At 30.1% G+C, this 20,314-nt stretch overlaps 1 protein-coding gene across 19 annotated transcripts in view; it reads right to left on the bottom strand.

The window, feature by feature from the left end:
* The window catches only part of LOC119609876 (ski oncogene-like), a 120,991-nt gene that overhangs the window by 62,697 nt on the left and 37,980 nt on the right, over positions 1-20,314 (bottom strand). The window contains exon 3 of one of the 19 annotated variants that reach the window (XM_037964886.1): positions 16,693-16,994. The exons of the other annotated variants lie outside the window; for them this stretch is intronic. Coding sequence (XP_037820814.1) covers positions 16,974-16,994 — 21 coding nt within the window. The 3' untranslated portion in view covers positions 16,693-16,973. Of the gene's footprint in view, positions 1-16,692; positions 16,995-20,314 lie in introns of those variants that run through there. 19 annotated transcript variants of the gene reach the window in all.

Here is a 20,314-nt window from a genome sequence, read left to right as displayed (position 1 = left end):
TGAACTAGAACTGAACTAGAAGAAGGAACTGAACTAGAACTGAACTAGAACTGAACTAGAACTGAACTAGAACTGAACTAGAACTGAACTAGAACTGAACTAGAGCTGAACTAGAACTGAACTAGAACTGAACTAGAACTGAACTAGAACTGAACTAGAACTGAACTAGAACTGAACTAGAACTGAACTAGAACTGAACTAGAACTGAACTAGAACAGAACTAGAACTGAACTAGAACTGAACTAGAACTGAACTAGAACTGAACTAGAACTGAACTAGAACTGAACTAGAACTGAACTAGAACTGAACTAGAACTGAACTAGAACTGAACTAGAACTGAACTAGAACTGAACTAGAACTGAACTAGAACTGAACTAGAACTGAACTAGAACTGAACTAGAACTGAACTAGAACTGAACTAGAACTGAACTAGAATGAACTGGAACTGGAACTGAACTAAACTGAACTAGAACTGAACTAGAACTGAACTAGAACTGAACTAGAACTGAACTAGAACTGAACTAGAACTGAACTAGAACTGAACTAGAACTGAACTAGAACTGAACTAGAACTGAACTAGAACTGAACTAGAACTGAACTAGAACTGAACTAGAACTGAACTAGAACTGAACTAGAACTGAACTAGAACTAGAACTGAACCAGAACTAGAACTGAACTAGAACTGAACTAGAACTGAACTAGAACTAGAACTGAACTAGAACTGAACTAGAACTGAACTAGAACTGAACTAGAACTGAACTAGAACTGAACTAGAACTGAACTAGAACTGAACTAGAACTGAACTAGAACTGAACTAGAACTGAACTAGAACTGAACTAGAACTGAACTAGAACTGAACTGAACTGAACTAGAACTGAACTAGAACTGAACTAGAACTGAACTAGAACTGAACTAGAACTGAACTAGAATGAACTAGAACTGAACTAGAACTGAACTAGAACTGAACTAGAACTGAACTAGAACTGAACTAGAACTGAACTAGAACTGAACTAGAACTGAACTAGAACTGAACTAGAACTGAACTAGAACTGAACTAGAACTGAACTAGAACTGAACTAGAACTGAACTAGAACTGAACTAGAACTGAACTAGAACTGAACTAGAACTGAACTAGAACTGAACTAGAACTGAACTAGAACTGAACTAGAACTGAACTAGAACTGAACTAGAACTGAACTAGAACTGAACTAGAACTGAACTAGAACTGAACTAGAACTGAACTAGAACTGAACTAGAACTGAACTAGAACTGAACTAGAACTGAACTAGAACTGAACTAGAACTGAACTAGAACTGAACTAGAACTGAACTAGAACTGAACTAGAACTGAACTAGAACTGAACTAGAACTGAACTAGAACTGAACTAGAACTGAACTAGAACTGAACTAGAACTGAACTAGAACTGAACTAGAACTGAACTAGAACTGAACTAGAACTGAACTAGAACTGAACTAGAACTACTGAACTGAACTAGAACTGAACTAGAACTGAACTAGAACTGAACTAGAACTGAACTAGAACTGAACTAGAACTGAACTAGAACTGAACTAGAACTGAACTAGAACTGAACTAGAACTGAACTAGAACTGAACTAGAAGAACTAGAACTGAACTAGAACTGAACTAGAACTGAACTAGAACTGAACTAGAACTGAACAAGAACTGAACTAGAACTGAACTAGAACTGAACTAGAACTGAACTAGAACTGAACTAGAACTGAACTAGAACTGAACTAGAACTGAACTAGAACTGAACTAGAACTGAACTAGAACTGAACTAGAACTGAACTAGAACTGAACTAGAACTGAACTAGAACTGAACTAGAACTGAACTAGAACTGAACTAGAACTGAACTAGAACTGAACTAGAACTGAACAGAACTGAACTAGAACTGAACTAGAACTGAACTAGAACTGAACTAGAACTGAACTAGAACTGAACTAGAACTGAACTAGAACTGAACTAGAACTGAACTAGAACTGAACTAGAACTGAACTAGAACTGAACTAGAACTGAAACTGAACTAAAACTTAGATTATCATATCTATTAAAATATTGGCAGTAAATATTTCTTATCGAACTTATTTCCTTATAAATCTCTTATTCTTTTGCCATTTTCGTGACTCAATTTAAAGGAAACTGCGCCTGCGCGCATTGCTTAAACAATTTACAGTGTGTTTTTTCTTGGCTTATGACTGTTGTGGTTGTTGTTGTTGTTAAATGTTAAATGAGTCGTAAACATTTCTTTTATTGCTTCAAAAATCATACCACCAGCTCTAAATAGTTGGCCATCATTCAAGAAAACACCAACTACTTCATATGGACAGAAATATATAACTCTATTATTCCAAGTAAATGGATAAATTGGACCGATGGTTGCTTAGAGACGGCTGTTTGGGTGTTTAGTTCACAAGTTGTTTTTGCTTCAGGTTTGTCTAAAAGCGGCCAAAGTAGCAGTAGTCAGGAGTCCATTATAATCATCGTCATCATCATCATCAGCATTGTTGTCTAACAATTACCAGTATATGACCAGTTTAGGAGTTTTACGCTAAATGAGTAGAAATTTAGATTTGGTGCTGCTTTGTGAGCAACCTGTTCAATTATGTTGTTGTTGGAACAGTTGTGGTTGCTAGTTCCTATCACTAGAGACAGCTTTATTGTTGTTGTATGCGTTCCACACATTTCTTCCGATTTGTTACCATGACCTTATAAATGTCTATAATTTTTTTTGTTATTTATGTTGTTTTTTTCTTGTGTTCGGACTGAACATTAAAGCGATTAACTGGCTGTGCCAGCCAGCCAGTCAGTCATTCAGTCTTTCAGCCTGTCATTTACTTGTTCTACAACTCCTCCCTCTGTTCCATATTTGGTCAAAAGTTTGGAATTCTGTGTATGTTTTGCGTTTTGTTTTTTTGCTGGCATTAATTTTGCTTCATATTTTAAATTGTTTTATCTTGTTTAATGTTATTTTTTGCTGCTGTAGTTGCTGCTGCTGTAGTTCATGTTTTATATTTTATGGTTAAAAATAAATGAGTCTTGTTGTAGTTGTTACTTGTTTTAGTAGTTTTGTTTCTGTTGCAGTTGCAGTATTGTTTTTTTCTTTTATGTTTTAATGGCGCATGTTTTGCACTTGTTTTGACCTTTTGGGGATTTTTTTATTACTATTTTAGGTCTTGTTTATGGTCAAGAGTTTAACAGTGGGTTTTGAGATGGTTACAAGCTAAATCAAACGAAATTAGGATTTTAAAATTAATCTTTTTACAAAAGTTATATATCTCCGTATAGGGTGACAAGCGATCAAAAGGTGGTACAATAATGTCGTCTCTTAAAAAGGGTCTTAGTTACTATAATTTCCAATTATATCTTTTTTCAGAATTTATATATCAATAGAAAGACGGACTTGTTTCTAATAACATCAATATCATAAAAAACTCATCACTTTTTTCTGATTTTTTTTCTTTATATATCCCACTGTTTACTTTTGCTAACAAAATTTTCATTAAATAACATTTTACTGCTGTAGTTTGTCTTTTAGAATAAATAAGTTTTCACTCATAAAAAATCAACAAGAAAAACGAAACTTATGTAATATAAATGATAATAAAAAAAATTAAAATCTATGGCTAAAATATTCTGAGCCTTTTTAATAAAACCCACAAAAAAAACACAAGATTTAAGCTCGTTTTCATTTCAGTTTTAATAAAATATGAATTAGAATTGCAGTTGGGTAAAAATTTAAAATAATTTAAATATTATTAAGTTCCCTTCTAGTTCAGTTTCTAGTTCAGTTATAGTTCAGTTATAGTTCAGTTATAGTTCAGTTCTAGATCAGTTCTAGTTCAGTTCTAGTTCAGTTCTAGTTCAGTTCTAGTTCAGTTCCAGTTCAGTTCCAGTTCAGTTCTAGTTCAGTTCTAGTTCAGTTCTAGTTCAGTTCTAGTTCAGTTCTAGTTCAGTTCTAGTTAGTTCAGTTCTAGTTCAGTTCTAGTTCAGTTCTAGTTAGTTCTAGTTCAGTTCTAGTTCAGTTCTAGTTCAGTTCTAGTTCAGTTCTAGTCAGTTCTAGTTCAGTTCTAGTTCAGTTCTAGTTCAGTTCTAGTTCAGTTCTAGTTCAGTTCTAGTCGTCAGTTCAGTTTTCTAGTTCAGTTCTAGTTCAGTTCTAGTTCAGTTCTAGTTCAGTTCTAGTTCAGTTCTAGTTCAGTTCTAGTTCAGTTCTAGTTCATTTCTAGTTCAGTTCTAGTTCAGTGTCTAGTTCAGTTCTAGTTCAGTTCTAGTTCAGTCTAGTCAGTCTAGTTCAGTTCAGTTCAGTTCTAGTTCAGTCTAGTTCAGTTCTAGTTCAGTTCTAGTTCAGTTCTAGTTCAGTTCTAGCTCGTTCTAGTTCAGTTCTAGTTCAGTTCTAGTTCAGTCTAGTTCAGTTCTAGTCAGTTCAGTTCTAGTTCAGTTCTAGTTCAGTTTCTAGTCAGTTCTAGTTTCAGTTCTAGTCAGTTCTAGTTCAGTTCTAGTTCAGTTCTAGTTCAGTTTCTAGTTCAGTTCTAGTTCAGTTCTAGGTTCAGTTCTAGTTCAGTTCTAGTTCAGTTCTAGTTCAGTTCTAGTTCAGTTCTAGTCAGTTCTAGTTCATTAGTTCAGTTCTAGTTCAGTTCTAGTTCAGTTCTAGTTCAGTTCTAGTTCAGTTTCGTTCAGTTTCGAGTTCTGTTCAGTTCTAGTTCATTTCTAGTTCAGTTCTAGTTCAGTTCTAGTTCAGTTCTAGTTCAGTTCTAGTTCAGTTCTAGTTCAGTTCTAGTTCAGTTCTAGTTCAGTTCTAGTTCAGTTCTAGTTCAGTTCTAGTTCAGTTCTAGTTCATTTCTAGTTCAGTTCTAGTTCAGTTCTACTTCAGTTCTAGTTCATTTCTGGTTCAGTTCTAATTCAGTTAAAATTTATCAATATTTGCTTTCCTATTGGAAAAGTAATCAATAAATTTACCTTTCAATGGTTTGTTCTTTTAATTTTTGCTCCCAATTATCAGTAAATGAGTGATGTAAAATACTTATAATAAGTACATAAGTGTTATTATTTGAAACCTGACATTAATTTATTTGTCGAAAAAAGAAATTTGTTTGTGCTGTTATTTTATTCGATAAGTTCTAAAGTAATCACAAATAACACCAACGCAAACAAAACAGCAATTGAAATTATTAATATTGATAAAAAATAGTGTACTTCAAAAGAGCGCCCCTCCCAAACAATAACAGCTGTGCGTCGGTACTTGACCACTGAATTGCACAAAGAACAGAAAGCAGCTCAATGCAATTGAAGTTAAAAAGGTAAGAAATGTCTAGAAAATACCCTAAAATTAAAAAAAGTTATAGTATATATTCAAAGCCCTTTCACTAACTTAATATACCTTATATAGGCTAGGTACTGAATAAATATTTTTTAATCGAATACAAATATTTAAATCTTTTTGCTTGAATGCAAAACGTCGCGCCAAAATTGTAATGAGATCTCTGAGTATTTGCACGAAAGAAATAATAGAAATGTAAATGTAAGTAAATAAATTTTGATTGGCAACTGTGTAAAATAAACAGCAATATTAGTAGGAAAATAATAATCTATTAAGATAATAAACATTTATATATATATATATATATATATATATATATATATATATATATATATATATGTATATATATATATATATATATATATATATATATATATATATATAACGTAAGGGGGAATTAGGGGCACTCTGTCAAGACCTGCTTAGCAATTCAGGAAACAGTATATTCCTTACAACTAAGCGTAAGATGGAAATGATTCAATGACATTAATGTGTGAAATACCATTATTTTAACATTTTACTTATTGCTGGGTATGAATATAATTATGTATTAGAAAAAAAAAGAAAAATTTTCTTTACATCTATTTGAAAAATTTTCCATTCAAAACGCCTGAGTGATTTCAAAATATCTGCGTGTAAAGAAAATCGAACGCAAAAATATGTTAAACATCTTAGCATCATCATTGATTGTAATCATTATTGAAATCATTAGTAGTTATGGAAGAAAGCAAACAAAAAAAATAAAATAATATATTATTTACATGATGATCATCGCATGAAACATTCCAAAAACATCACATCAAATGCAGGAGTAATGTATAGAACAACTACTAAGTTTTAGTACTTTTAAAACAAAAACAAGTCGGTCAACCATGTACATATAATGCTCTACTCTAAAAGTTAGTTTATTAACTTTCCTATAGAAAAATCAATATATCGATCCAAAAGATATCGATCGATAACTTTTTTATAGAAAAAGTAGAATATCGATAAATTGTCTATAGAAAATGGAAACATATCGATCCATAACTCTTCTATAGAAAAAGTAAAGATATCGATCGATAACTCTTCTATAGAAAAAGTAAACATATCGATCGATAACTTTTCTATAGAAAAAGTAAAGATATCGATCGATAACTTTTCTATAAAAAAAGTAAAGATATCGATCGATAACTTTTCTAAAGTAAAAAGTAAAGATAACTTTTCTATAGAAAAAGTAAAGATAACTTTTCTATAGAAAAAGTAAAGATATTGATCAAAACTTTTCTACTGAAAATGTAAAAAAGGATATCGAAAAGCTTTCCTATAGAAAAAGTAAAGATATTGATAGAAAATATTTCTATAGAAAATATAAAAATATCGATCGATAACTTTTCTATAGAAAATGTAAACATATCAATCGATTACTGCTCTTTAGAAAAAGTAAAGATATCGATCGATAACTTTTCCATAGAAAAATTAAAGATATCTATCGATAACTTTTCTATAGAAAAAGTAAAAATATCGATCTATGACTGTCTATCTGTGGAAAAAGTAAACATATCGATCGATAACTTTTCTATAAAAAAAGTAAATATATCGATCGATAACTTTTCTATAGAAAAAGTAAAGATATCGATCGATAACCTTTCTATAGAAGAAGTAAAGATATCGATCTATAACTTTTACATAGAAAAAGTAAAGATATCGATTGATAACTTTTCTATAGAAAAAGTAAAGATATCGATCGTTAACTTTTCTATAGAAAAAGTCAAAATATCGATCGATAACTTTTTTATAGAAGAAGTAAAGATATCGATCGATAACTTTTCTATAGAATAAGTAAATATATCGATCTATACCTTTTATATAGAAAAAGTAAAGATATCTATCGAGAACTTTTCTATAGAAAAAGTAAAGATATCGATCGATAACTTTTCTATAGAAAAAGTAAAGATATCGATCGATAACTTTTCTATAGAAAAAGTCAAGATATCGATCTATAACTTTTATATAGAAAAAGTAAAGATATCGATCGATAACTTTTCTATAGAAAAAGTAAAGATATCGATCGATAACTTATTTTTAGAAAATATCGATCGATAACTTTTCTATAGAAAAAGTAAAGATATCGATCTTTTCTATAGAAAAATTAAGTGATTCTGAGCACTTGACTATTGTAGAGTATACAAAAATGCAAAAAACTAAAGAATAATAATGATAAAAAATAATTTGCTGCTATAGTATCGAAGATTTGTTTTTATTTTGTTTAGTATTTTACATTTTAAACAAAAAAAAAAAAAAAACAACAACAACAAAGTAAGTTAAATACTTTGAAGTAATGATTTGATATCATGCATCAATCGGGCAGCAGCAGCCGTTTGCTCACTGGCATTGGCTGCTTGTCGTTCCTGCCTTTCAAATCGAAACCATTATATAGAAACTATTTCATAACATTTACACGTTTTGTACACGTTGCATGCAACACAACAACAACAATAACACAAATTTCTAACTCTTTGTCTGTCCGTCTCTACGTCTGGTGGTTTCCAGCCAAACAACCGGCCTTCTTCTTGCCTGCCTGCCCGACTGTCAACTTAGATGATTCTACACTATTCAAATGTAAATGATATCACAGCACAACATCACATCAACATCATGTCATATTATATCCCATTATTTCTATGTATGTGAGAGATTTGTCTATGTGTTGATGAGATATATGGAAAACAAGACGACACGTCTACTAAAGCCGTATGACGTTTATGACAGCAATAACAACAACAACAACGATAAAACAACTAAAGCATGTACTACAACAATAACACTTTGTTGCCTTCAAAATTTGCAAGAATCAGTAGTTAGCTAGTCAGTGTTAATGCAGTTCTATACAAATATTCATTCAGTAATGAAATCTGTTTGAAATACTGCTCTATATTAAAGTTCGCTTTCCTTAAATTTAATTTTTTTCGTGACTTCATTCTTTTAAATTACTTTGTCTAGTCATTTAGTCATTCATATAAAGTATATGTCTGCAAGACCCCTGACTGCCTCCGCCCTTTCTTTTATTATTACCTGACAACCATTTCCAACTCAAGTTGTTATAAGTTTTCTATATACAGCAACTGCAGGTCCGTCTCCTCTATGAATATGTGTAGAATTTTATAAATGCTGTGAAAAATTGGTTTTTCAGTTTTCAATTCTAGTTTCATATTTTTTTGCTACTGATTTGTAATACACACGCAAAATACTCATAACGAACACGTAGTCACGTTATTAAAGTTTCATAGAAATTGTCTCGTCTATTGAAATTAAAGTCGCAGTGGAATTAGTAAAACAAACAACAACAACTACAAAGTCCAGCAAAATATTGTAAAGGAAATTTTAAATCACAAATTGTCTATTATTTCATAACAAGACTCTTTACTTTTTCTATATAAGAGTTATCGATCGATATCTTTACTTTTTCTATAAAAAAGTTATCGATCGATATCTTTACTTTTTCTTTAGAAAAGTTATCGATCGATATCTTTACTTTTTCTATAGAAGAGAAATGTTATCCATTGATATCTTTATTTTTCCTATAGAAAAGTTATCGATCGATATCTTTACTTTTTCTATAGAAAAGTTAACTATTCTATTGAAGAACAAGTCTCTTTACTTTTTCTATAGAAAAGTTATCGATCGATATCTTTACTTTTTCTATAAAAAAGTTATCGATCGATATCTTTACTTTTTGAATTGCAAAGTTATCGGTCCTTTACCTATTCTATAGAAAAGTTAACGATCGATATCTTTACTTAATTATCGATCGATAACTTTACTTTTTCTATAGAAAAGTTATCGATCGATATCTTTACTTTTTCTTTAGAAAAGTTATCGATCGATATCTTTACTTTTTCTTTAGAAAAGTTATCGATCGATATCTTTACTTTTTCTATAGAAAAGTTGTCGATCGATATCTTTACTTTTTCTATAGTAGAGAAATGTTATCCATCGATATCTTTATTTTTCCTATAGAAAAGTTATCGATCGATATCTTTACTTTTCTTATAGAAATTTTGAATTGCAAAGTTATCGGTCCTTTACCTTTTCTATAGAAAAGTTATCGATCGATATCTTTACTTTTTCTATAGAAAAGTTATCGATCGATATCTTTACTTTTTCTATAGAAAAGTTATCGATCGATATCTTTACTTTTTCTATAGAAAAGTTATCGATCGATATCTTTACTTTTTCTATAGAAAAGTTATCGATCGATATCTTTACTTTTTCTATAGAAAAGTTATCGATCCATATCTTTACTTTTGCTATAGAAAAGTTAACGATCGATATCTTTACTTTTTCTAAGGAAAAGTTAACGATCGATATCATTACTTTTTCTAAGGAAAAGTTATCGACCGATATCTTTACTTTTTCTATGGAAAAGTTATCGATCGATATCTTTACCTTTTCTATAGAAAAGTTATCGATCGATATCTTTTCTTTTTCTATAGAAAAGTTATCGATCGATATCTTTACTTTTTCTAGAGAAAAGTTATCGATCGATATCTTTACTTTTTCTAAGGAAAAGTTATCGATCGATATCTTTACATTTTCTATAGAAAAGTTATCGATCGATATCTTTACTTTTTCTATAGAAAATTTATCGGTCAATATCTTTACTTTTTCTATAGAAAAGTTATCGATCGCTATCTTTACATTTTCTATAGAAAAGTTATCGATCGATATCTTTACTTTTTCTAAGGAAAAGTTTTCGATCGATATCTTTACTTTTTCTATAGAAAAGTTATCGATCGATATCTTTACTTTTTCTATAGAAAAGTTATCGATCGACATCTTCACTTTTTCTACAGAAAAGTTATCGATCGATATCTTTACTTTTTCTATAGAAAAGTTATCGATCGATATCTTTACTTTTTCTATAGAAAAGTTATTGTTCGATGTCTTTACTTTTTCTATAGATATGTCATCGATCGTTATCTTTACTTTTCTATAGAAAAGTTATCGATCGATATCTTTACTTTTCTATAGAAGAGTTATCGATCGATATTTTTACTTTACCTATAGAAAAGTTATCGATCGATATCTCTACTTTTTCTATAACAAAAACTTCGATATATTTACTTTTTCTACCGAAATTCTATCAATCGATATCAGAATAACTTTACGAATTATTAAAAGTATTTTCTTAAATTCTTTGCTGGGTTATTTTAAAAAATTAATGTGATACTCTATAGGAATATATACATACATATGCCTTGTGCATTCCTCTACATATGTACATGGACTTACATATCTATTTACTCATATTTATTTATTATTTTTAAATACGTATTTACAATATATACAAAATGTCTAGTTACATTAAGTTTAAACAAAACAATTCAAATGACGACAAAACGCAAAATTTTTATTAAATATTCTCAAGTTTCTTTTATTGAGTTTTTCACAATTTTTTTTTATAAAATTTTCTAGCGAATTTTTTTGTTAGCTTAGGCCCGGCAATATGCCGGTTGAGAAATTTACAGACATTTTTTTGTAGTTGTAGTTAATATCAATTGCTGTTATACAGACACATGAAAATACAATCACGTTTTTTTTTTCTGTAAATATTTTCAGTTGCAATTGCATCAATATCTGTCTGTCTGTATGTCGATATGTATGTAAATTATATAGACGACTGTCTGTCATTTATTATATTCTACGCTGTATGTAGTATAGATATTTGAAAATGGGAGGTTATTTAAGCGTAAGTTAAAAATTTAATAATAACAATTTTCTCATGTCAATAATAGACAGATATTTTTATTTCCAAATGCAATACAATTTCCCATGTAAATGCATCATCATGACATTGACTGAAACATTGACAGTTGTAAGATAGAAAGAAAGTGTTTTTAAATGCAGTTTGATATAACTTAACAAATATTTATTATTAAATCAACACAGGCGTATGAAATTAGGTTTTCGAAATATTCATACGCCCCCGAGTTCAAATAAATAATATTGTTTGTACTAAATTTAAACTTTTTGACACTATTTTAAATTTCTCTGGCAAATACTTTTCAACAACCTTCTAAATTTTAACATTTAAAGAAAAACTTTTTATAGAAACAAAAACTCCAACTAAAATAAACCGCAACCTAAATTGTATTGAAAATTACAAAAAGAAAAAAAAAGAAAACTTTTTCCAAAATAAACAAAAAAAAACTAGAGAATTTACTTTAAAACATACAGCTGACAACCTAAATATAAAAGTATTGAAAAAAACACAACAAAATATGCATGTTCAAACACAACCAAAATGTCCAAAGTTAGAATTAAATGTCTGCATTATAAAAGTGCAAACACAGTATAATGAATTTCAAAAAAGAAAATTTCCAAATTTCTATTACAAACCCCAAAACAGTGTGAGTGTTAAAAGGGGCCTCACATCTTACATGGAACCTGACAAGTAACAACAAAATAAAACAACATTTGTGGCATTGACACAGGTTAGTTTTTCTTTTATTTTATTTTACTTTTTTTGAGGTTAGTTAAGGTTAAAGTGCAACTATGCAACCATAAGTAACACACAAACAAATACTGCAACAACAACAACAACAACAACAAACACAAAACGAAACATTTTAAACAAATAATAACAAAAAAAGAAGTTACAGAGAAATTGTTAAAGTAAAAAAGGTGGTAATCGTGACAAGTCAGAGTTGTAAACAATAAATTCTTATTATTTACAACTGGTACTAAGGTGGGAGTATGGAATTTTTTAAGGTTAAACTTGTCAGTAACAAAAGTATTTAAACATTTTTTGAAATTTCAATGGATAGTATAAAACAAAAGTAATAAAATGTAAATTTAAGCAAAACAATCGATCGATGACTTGTCTATAGTAGAGCACAGTTATCGATCTATAACTTGCCTATAGTAGAGCACAGTTATCGATCGATAACTTGCCTATAGTAGAGCACAGTTATCGATCGATATCTTGCATATGGTAGAGCACAGTTATCGATCGATAACTTGCCTATAGTAGAGCACAGTTATCGATCGATAACTTGTCTATAGTATAGTACAGTTATCGATCGATAACTTGTCTATAGTATAGTACAGTTATCGATCGATTACTTGTCTATAGTATAGTACAGTTATCGATCGATAACTTGCCTATAGTATAGTACAGTTATCGATCGATAACTTGCCTATAGTATAGTACAGTTATCGATCGATAACTTGTCTATAGTATAGTACAGTTATCGATCGATAACTTGCCTATAGTATAGTACAGTTATCGATCGATAACTTGCCTATAGTACAGCACAGTTATCGATCGATAACTTGTCTATAGTACAGCACAGTTATCGATCGATAACTTGTCTATAGTACAGCACAGTTATCGATCGATAACTTGTCTATAGTACAGCACAGTTATCGATCGATAACTTGTCTATAGTATAGTAGAGTTATCGATCGATAACTTGTCTATAGTACAGCGCAGTTATCGATCGATAACTTGTCTATATTAGAGCACAGTTATCGATCGATAACTTGTCTATAGTAGAGCAAAGTTATCGATCGATAACTTGTCTATAGTAGAGCAAAGTTATCGATCGATAACTTGTCTATAGTAGAATACAGTTATCAATCAATAGCTTGTCTATAGTAAAGCACAGTTATCGATCGATAACTTGTCTATAGTAGAACACAGTTATCGATTGATAACTTGTCTATAATAGAGCGCAGATATCGATCGATAACTTGTCTATATTAAAGCACAGTGATCGATCGATGACTTGTCCATAATAGAGCACAGTTATGGATCGATCAATTGTATATAGTAGAGCACAGTAATAGATCGATAACTTGTCAATAGTAGAGCACAGTTATGGATCGATAACTCGTCTATAATACAGCATAGTTATCGATCGATAACTTTCCTATAGTAGAGCACAGTTATCGATCGACTATAGCAGAGTATAGTTATCGATCAATAACTTGTCTACAGTAGAGCTCAGATTTCAATCGTTATATTGTTTATAATACAGCACAATTATCGATCGATAACTTGTCTATAGTAGAGCAAAGTTATCGATCGATAGCTTGTCTACAGCATATCACAACTATGTCAGAGTCATCATAATACAATTTTCTATTTGAAATTAACTCTTTTACATTCTATTTCAGCGATTTTTTTCCTGAAAAAAAGTACAATTTTTATTTGGCACAATTTCTAATGATCTGCAACTCCATTACGTCGTGGTAAATAACAGTCAGTGCCAAAATTTCGATAATTGAAAACCCCAAAAAAGCAACCCAACAGATGTCAGAAAGAAAACTGAAATAAAACTAACAATGTAAAGCAGGTTTCTAGAGAAAAAAAGAAACAAACACTTTAGCAAAGTATAATAAAAGTAAGATTTGCAATAAATGTAGTTTCAAATTTAGCATAGAAAAAAATTGCAAAAAAACATTTTCAAATATAAATTTGCAGCGAAATTGCGGCATATAGGGTTGCCTGACTAAAGTAAATTTGCCATCAAGGTGTTTTGTGTATTTTTTTTTTCAATTCAGTGATGAGACTGACTGACGTTGATGGTGGTGCTGTTTATGATAACGTTTTTTTTTTTTTTTCAATTTCTATGCAGTTTTTTTATGAAATACTAATGACTTGTGCATAAAAGGGTTCTTTAACACCGACTGGAAAGTGTTGCTGCTGATGATGATTATGACTGACATTAAAACTCATAAATATGATTTTTTTGTTTCTTTTTTTTATATCAATTAAGGTATTGTTTCATTAAGATATTTTGTTGGTGAGAGAGAGAACGGGCAAAAAGTACCAGAACCATGTCAAGCAATCATATTTTCCATGTAGATGATTTTCATAAAAATATTCCATCTTTTTTTCTAACATTAGTTATATCATTTTGAAACATAAATATGTAATTAACATTAAGGTACAACTTTAAATAAAAATAGTTAAAAATCAAATTTACTCATAATTAGTTTAAAATAGAAGGAATTTTTATTTAAAATTCTATATAATTTATCCTAAGGTTTTTTAATTTCATTAAACTATGCTGCACCCTAATACTAATACATTATACAAAAATATCTGTGTACTCATACTCATTTACCACTTGATATGATACTCTCGTACTACAAGCCATTAAATTCGTTCACACATCAGTGTTGCATCATAAATGATGATTATGGATGGATATAAAAATGTTGATTCTATTGTCTATTCATAACCATGAATGAAACTAAAGCTTGGAAAAGTTGGGGTTCTTTTTTTTTTTGCTTCTACCTGCCTGCAACGATGGCTTACAACTCATTAACGTTATTATCATCAATTTGCTGTTGCCGTAATTTTGTTCACTCTTTCTCTCGTTGTTGTTGCTAGTTTTTTTTACATATAGTTTCGTTAAAGGTGTCAGTTTGACATGTGACGTTTTAGCACGAGATTGAGGTAAAAATAACAAAAAACTGCATCTAACAAAAACAACTATGCTAAAAATCAAATGTGTGTGAGATTTTTTGTTCTTTTGAAAATTACAAAAAATTTGAATATTCCCATAGTGATGAATGATTGTCTGATTTATTTTATATTTTTGAAATCGGTCAACATGTTTGGAAACCCTTCAAGAGATATAAAAGAAATAGAGAGAAGTAGAATTGAACTTGAAATGAACTAGAACTGAACTTGAAATGAACTAGAACTGAACTAGAACTGAACTAGAACTGAACCTAGAACTGAACTAGAACTGAACTAGAACTGAACTAGAACTACTGAACTAGAACTGAACTAGAACTGAACAGAACTGAACTAGACTGAACTAGAACTGAACTAGAACTGAACTAGAACTGAACGAGAAACTGAACTAGAACTGAACTAGAACTGAACTAGAACTGACTAGAACTGAACTAGAACTGAAGAACTGACTAGAACTGAACTAGAACTGAACTAGAAACTGAACTAGAACTGAACTAGAACTGAACTAGAACTGAACTAGAACTGAACTAGAACTGAACTAAACTGAACTAGAACTGAACTAGAACTGAACTAACTGAACTAGAACTGAACTAGAACTGAACTAGACTGAACTAGAACTGAACTAGAACTGAAACTAGAACTGAACTAGAACTGAACTAGAACTGAACTAGAACTGAACTAGAACTGAACTAGAACTGAACAGAACTGAATAGAACTGAACTAGAACTGAACTAGAACTGAACTATAACTGAACTAGAACTGAACTAGAACTGAACTAGAACTGAACTAGAACTGAACTAGAACTGAACTAGAACTGAACTAGAACTGAACTAGAACTGAACTAGAACTGAACTAGAACTGAACTAGAACTGAACTAGAACTGAACTAGAACTGAACTAGAACTGAACTAGAACTGACTAGAACTGAACTAGAACTGAACTAGAACGGAACTAGAACTGAACTAGAACTGAACTAGAACTGAACTAGAACTGAACTAGAACTGAACTAGAACTGAACTAGAACTGAACTAGAACTGAACTAGAACTGAACTAGAACTGAACTAGAACTGAACTAGAACTGAACTAGAACTGAACTAGAACTGAACTAGAACTGACTAGAACTGAACTAGAACTGAACTAGAACTGAACTAGAACTGAACTAGAACTGAACTAGAACTGAACTAGAACTGAACTAGAACTGAACTAGAACTGAACTAGAACTGAACTAGATCTGAACTAGAACTGAACTAGAACTGAACTAGAACTGAACTAGAACTGAACTAGAACTGAACTAGAACTGAACTAGAACTGAACTAGAATTAGAATAGAAACTTATCGATTTAGCAAAATAGAAAAACACAAATATGTAATATTTTTTCACATGATCACTAGGCTAGACGGTCATATCATTGATTGATTTTTCTACTATAATTATAATTATAAAACAAATTATTTGAATTATCTCAGAATTTGCTAAAAATAAAAAATGATTATAAACGTAGCATCATTAGCAGATCATTGACGTCAAAAACGTCACTGAAAGTTTTAAACAAAATTTAAACATTGCGTTTAATATAAAACTGGAAACAAAAGATTAAAAGAAAAATCAAGTAAATACTGAAATAATACTAATACTCTAATTAAAGAATAATAAAAAGTGCAATATATTCGTTTATAGAAAATTTCAATATTTTTTTTTTAATTTACAATAATTGTTTATTTTCGAAAGCTATTCATTCCATCATTTTAGTATTTACTGTAAATATTTCTCATATTTTCTTGTACACTTTATTAATTTAATTTTTTAAGATGAATATTTCTTAAAATATTTTTTTTAAATAAATTTTTAAACTATTTAAGTTAATTATGGGTTGTTCAAATGGACACAAGAAGAAGGTGTAATCGGTTCATTAAGACAATAATCTATTAACAAAAAACGAAATCAATTAGTTAAGATTTCTTGAAGAACTGTCAACAAGATTTAAAAACGAGCTAAAATTATGATTAATGATATTTAAATTTAATGATTTGCTTTAAGAAAAGACAACTATAGAAATAACGAAATTTAGGAATTCACGTGATTACAAGTATTTTTACAAGTAAGAAATTAAAACTTCCGTTATACAAAATTTGATCTTCATATTTACCTTTTTGTAAAATATCATTATGTATGTTTAACGCTTACCTGCAAAGATAAAAAACAAACACATATAAAAAAATTATTTAAAATTCATTTTATAAACTTTACAAATTTATACAGCAAATATTTGAAAAAAAAAATAATAATAATAAAACAACTAATGACTTGAAACTATTGATTTCATTTTAAAAAAAGTGCTTGACCGGTTATTTGCAAAAAAAAAAATCCAAAGAAAGAAAGAACAACAAATTATCATTTTTGAAGAAAACAAAAGCATCTTGTCTTCGTCCGTGACAATAACCCCACAGCCAGTTAAACAGTCATTCCGACAGTCACACTCACTCAGTTAGTTTTTTTTTTTTTTGTATTCAAACTGTTTAACGAACTTTAAAAATGTATAAAAGATGTGTGAGTGAATAAAATCTGAAAAATCAAGAAAAAGTATTTAACATTTAAACAAACATCCGTCTTGTTTATTTTATTGAGAGTGGAAAAAATATCGACGAGAAATCAAAACAAAATGTTGTTGCATAAATTAGACTAAGGAGTAGGGAAATGGCAGGACTTTTAAAGAATCAAAACTTCTGGCGCAAAGAGGCTAAGAGGGTGTGACTATAGTCGAAACTATAGAATAACTATAGTCTGAACTATACAATAACTATAGGCTGAATTATAGAATGACTAAAGTCTGGACTATGGAATTACTATAGACTAGACTATAGTATGACTACAATCTGAACAATAGAATGACTACAATATGGACTATAGAATGACTATAGTTAGGACTATAGAATGACCATAATCTGCACTATAGAATGACTTCAATCCAAACTATAGAATAACTATAAACCAAACTATAGAATGACTATAGTCTGGACTATAGAATGACTATAGTCTGAACTATAGAATGACCATGGTCTGGAATCCATAATGACTATAGTCTGGACTATAGAATGACAATAGGCTGGGCTATAGAATGAATTTAGTCTGGACTATAGAGTGACTTTAGTCTGGACTATAGAATGACTTTAGTATGGACTATAGAATGACTTTAGTCCGGACTATAGAATGAATATAGTCCGGACTATAGAATGAATATAGTCTGGACTATGGAGTGAATTTAGTCTGTACTATAGAATGACTATAGTCTGGACTAAATAATGACTTTAGTATAGACTATAGTCTAGACTACAGAATGATTATAGTCTGAACTATAGAATGGCTATAGTCTGTACTATAGAAATACTATAGTCTGGACTATAGAATGACTATAGTCTGGACTATAGAATGACTATAGTCTGGACTATAGAATGACTATAGTCTGGACTATAGAATGATTATAGTCCGATCTATAGAATGACTATAGTCTGGACTATAAAATGACTGTAGTCTGAAATGTAGAATGAATATAGTCTAGAATGAATAGTCTGGACTATAAAATGACTATAGTCTGGGCTATAGAATGACTATAGTTTGGACTATAGAATGAATGTAGTCTGGACTATAGAATGACTATAGTCTGGACTATAGAATGAATATAGTCTAGACTATGAATATAGTCTGGACTATAGAATGACTATAGTCTGGACTATAGAATGACTATAGTCTGGACTATAGAATGACTATAGTCTGGACTATAGAATGACTATGTCTGGACTATAGAATGTATATAGTCTGGACTATAGAATGACTATAGTCTAGACTATATAATGACTTAAGTCTGGACTATAGTGTGGATTCTAAAATGACTTTAATCTGGAATATAGATTGACTATAGTCTGGACTATAGAATGACTATAGTCTAGACTATAGAATGACATTAGTCAGGACAATAGTCTGGACTATAATATGACTATAGTCTGGACTATAGAAAGACTATAGTCTGGACTATAGAATGAATATAGTCTGGACTATAGTATGACTATAGTCTGGACTATAGAATGACTTTAGTCTAGACTATAGTCTGGACTATAAAATAACTATAGTCTGGACTATAGAATAACTATAGTCTGGACTATAGGGTGACTATAGTCTGGACTATAAAAAGACTATATATAGTCTGGACTATAGGATGTCTTTAGTCTCGACTATAGTTATAGAATGACTATAGTCTGGTCTATAGAATGACCATATTATGGACTATAGAATAGCTACAGTATGTATTATGGAATGACTATAGTCTGGACTATAGAATGGCTACAGTCCAGACTATAGTCATTCTATACTCCAGACTATAGAATGACTATAATCTACACTATAGACTGACTTCAGTCTAGACTATAAATTGATTATAATATCTATATTAAACCAACTATAGTCTGGACTATAGATTGACTATATTTAGTCTTAATAACATTGATAAATTTACTCTTTTATTTATTACACCATTTAATGCTTTCTTCCTTTGTATTATAAAATATACATAAAAGACTTATTTAAAGCGACATTAAAAACAAGATCAGAATTTGAAAAAAAAAAAAAATACAAAAACAATTGAATTCAAAATACCAGTAAACGATTTTAAAATTTCAAATAATAACAAAAACAAACTTAAATTTATTTATAAACAACAACAAGGCATAGAAAACAAGAGATCAGTAAAAAAAATGGCTAAAACTAGATTAAGAATAGCAACAACTACAAAAAAAAAATAAAGAAAAGACTATAGCAGCAGGGAAAGAAGAAGAAGAGTTTGTGCTGTCACCAGTGCAGGTGTAAACTGTCAATAAATGTAGTAAATTGACCATTCAACTGTTAAGACGAAGCAATAAAGATGTCTAAGACAGACAGACAGAGTATGAACATGTATGGATGGACTGCAGGAGTTAGCAAAAACAACAACAATAGACAGACACTGGAAGTGATCAGTACAACCAGAGCAGCAAAAAAAAAAAGCTGTAGAAAAAACATGATCATCATGCAAAAAGGAGGAGTAGGATGTTTCTAGTTTTTTGCTTTAATTTTGAGAAATCTCATGAAAAAAAAAACCAACTAGACAAGTTATTCGAAGTTGTTTTTCTTTAAAGAGTTGGGTGAGCAGGTTAAAATTATTTGAAATAAATTCAATGAACGTTTTTTCTAGTTTTTGTTTTTTTTTTTTTTTCTACACAAAAAAATAACAAATAAAATGCAAAATAAACAGGCCCAACGGGATTTTATTTATTTTAAATTACAGACCACAAAAAGAAATTCAAATCAACTGCAAAATTTTAAATGTAGTTTTGTAAAGAAAGTTTATTTTCTATATTTCTTGATTTTAAGTTGACGTTCTTCTTTTTCTCTCTCTCTCTCTCTCTTGGTATCAATTGTATTCAGGATTGTCCATCATTTCGTTGAATTGGAAAAATCAGTAACAGCGGAAATCT

This window comes from Lucilia sericata, unplaced genomic scaffold (genome assembly GCF_015586225.1).
Source record: "Lucilia sericata isolate MDLA Ls3-8-SP2 unplaced genomic scaffold, ASM1558622v1 Contig001079F_arrow, whole genome shotgun sequence".
NCBI classification, from domain to species: Eukaryota; Metazoa; Arthropoda; class Insecta; order Diptera; family Calliphoridae; genus Lucilia; species Lucilia sericata.
Note: the sequence above shows the minus strand (reverse complement) of the source record. Positions and strands in the feature narration are given on the sequence as shown.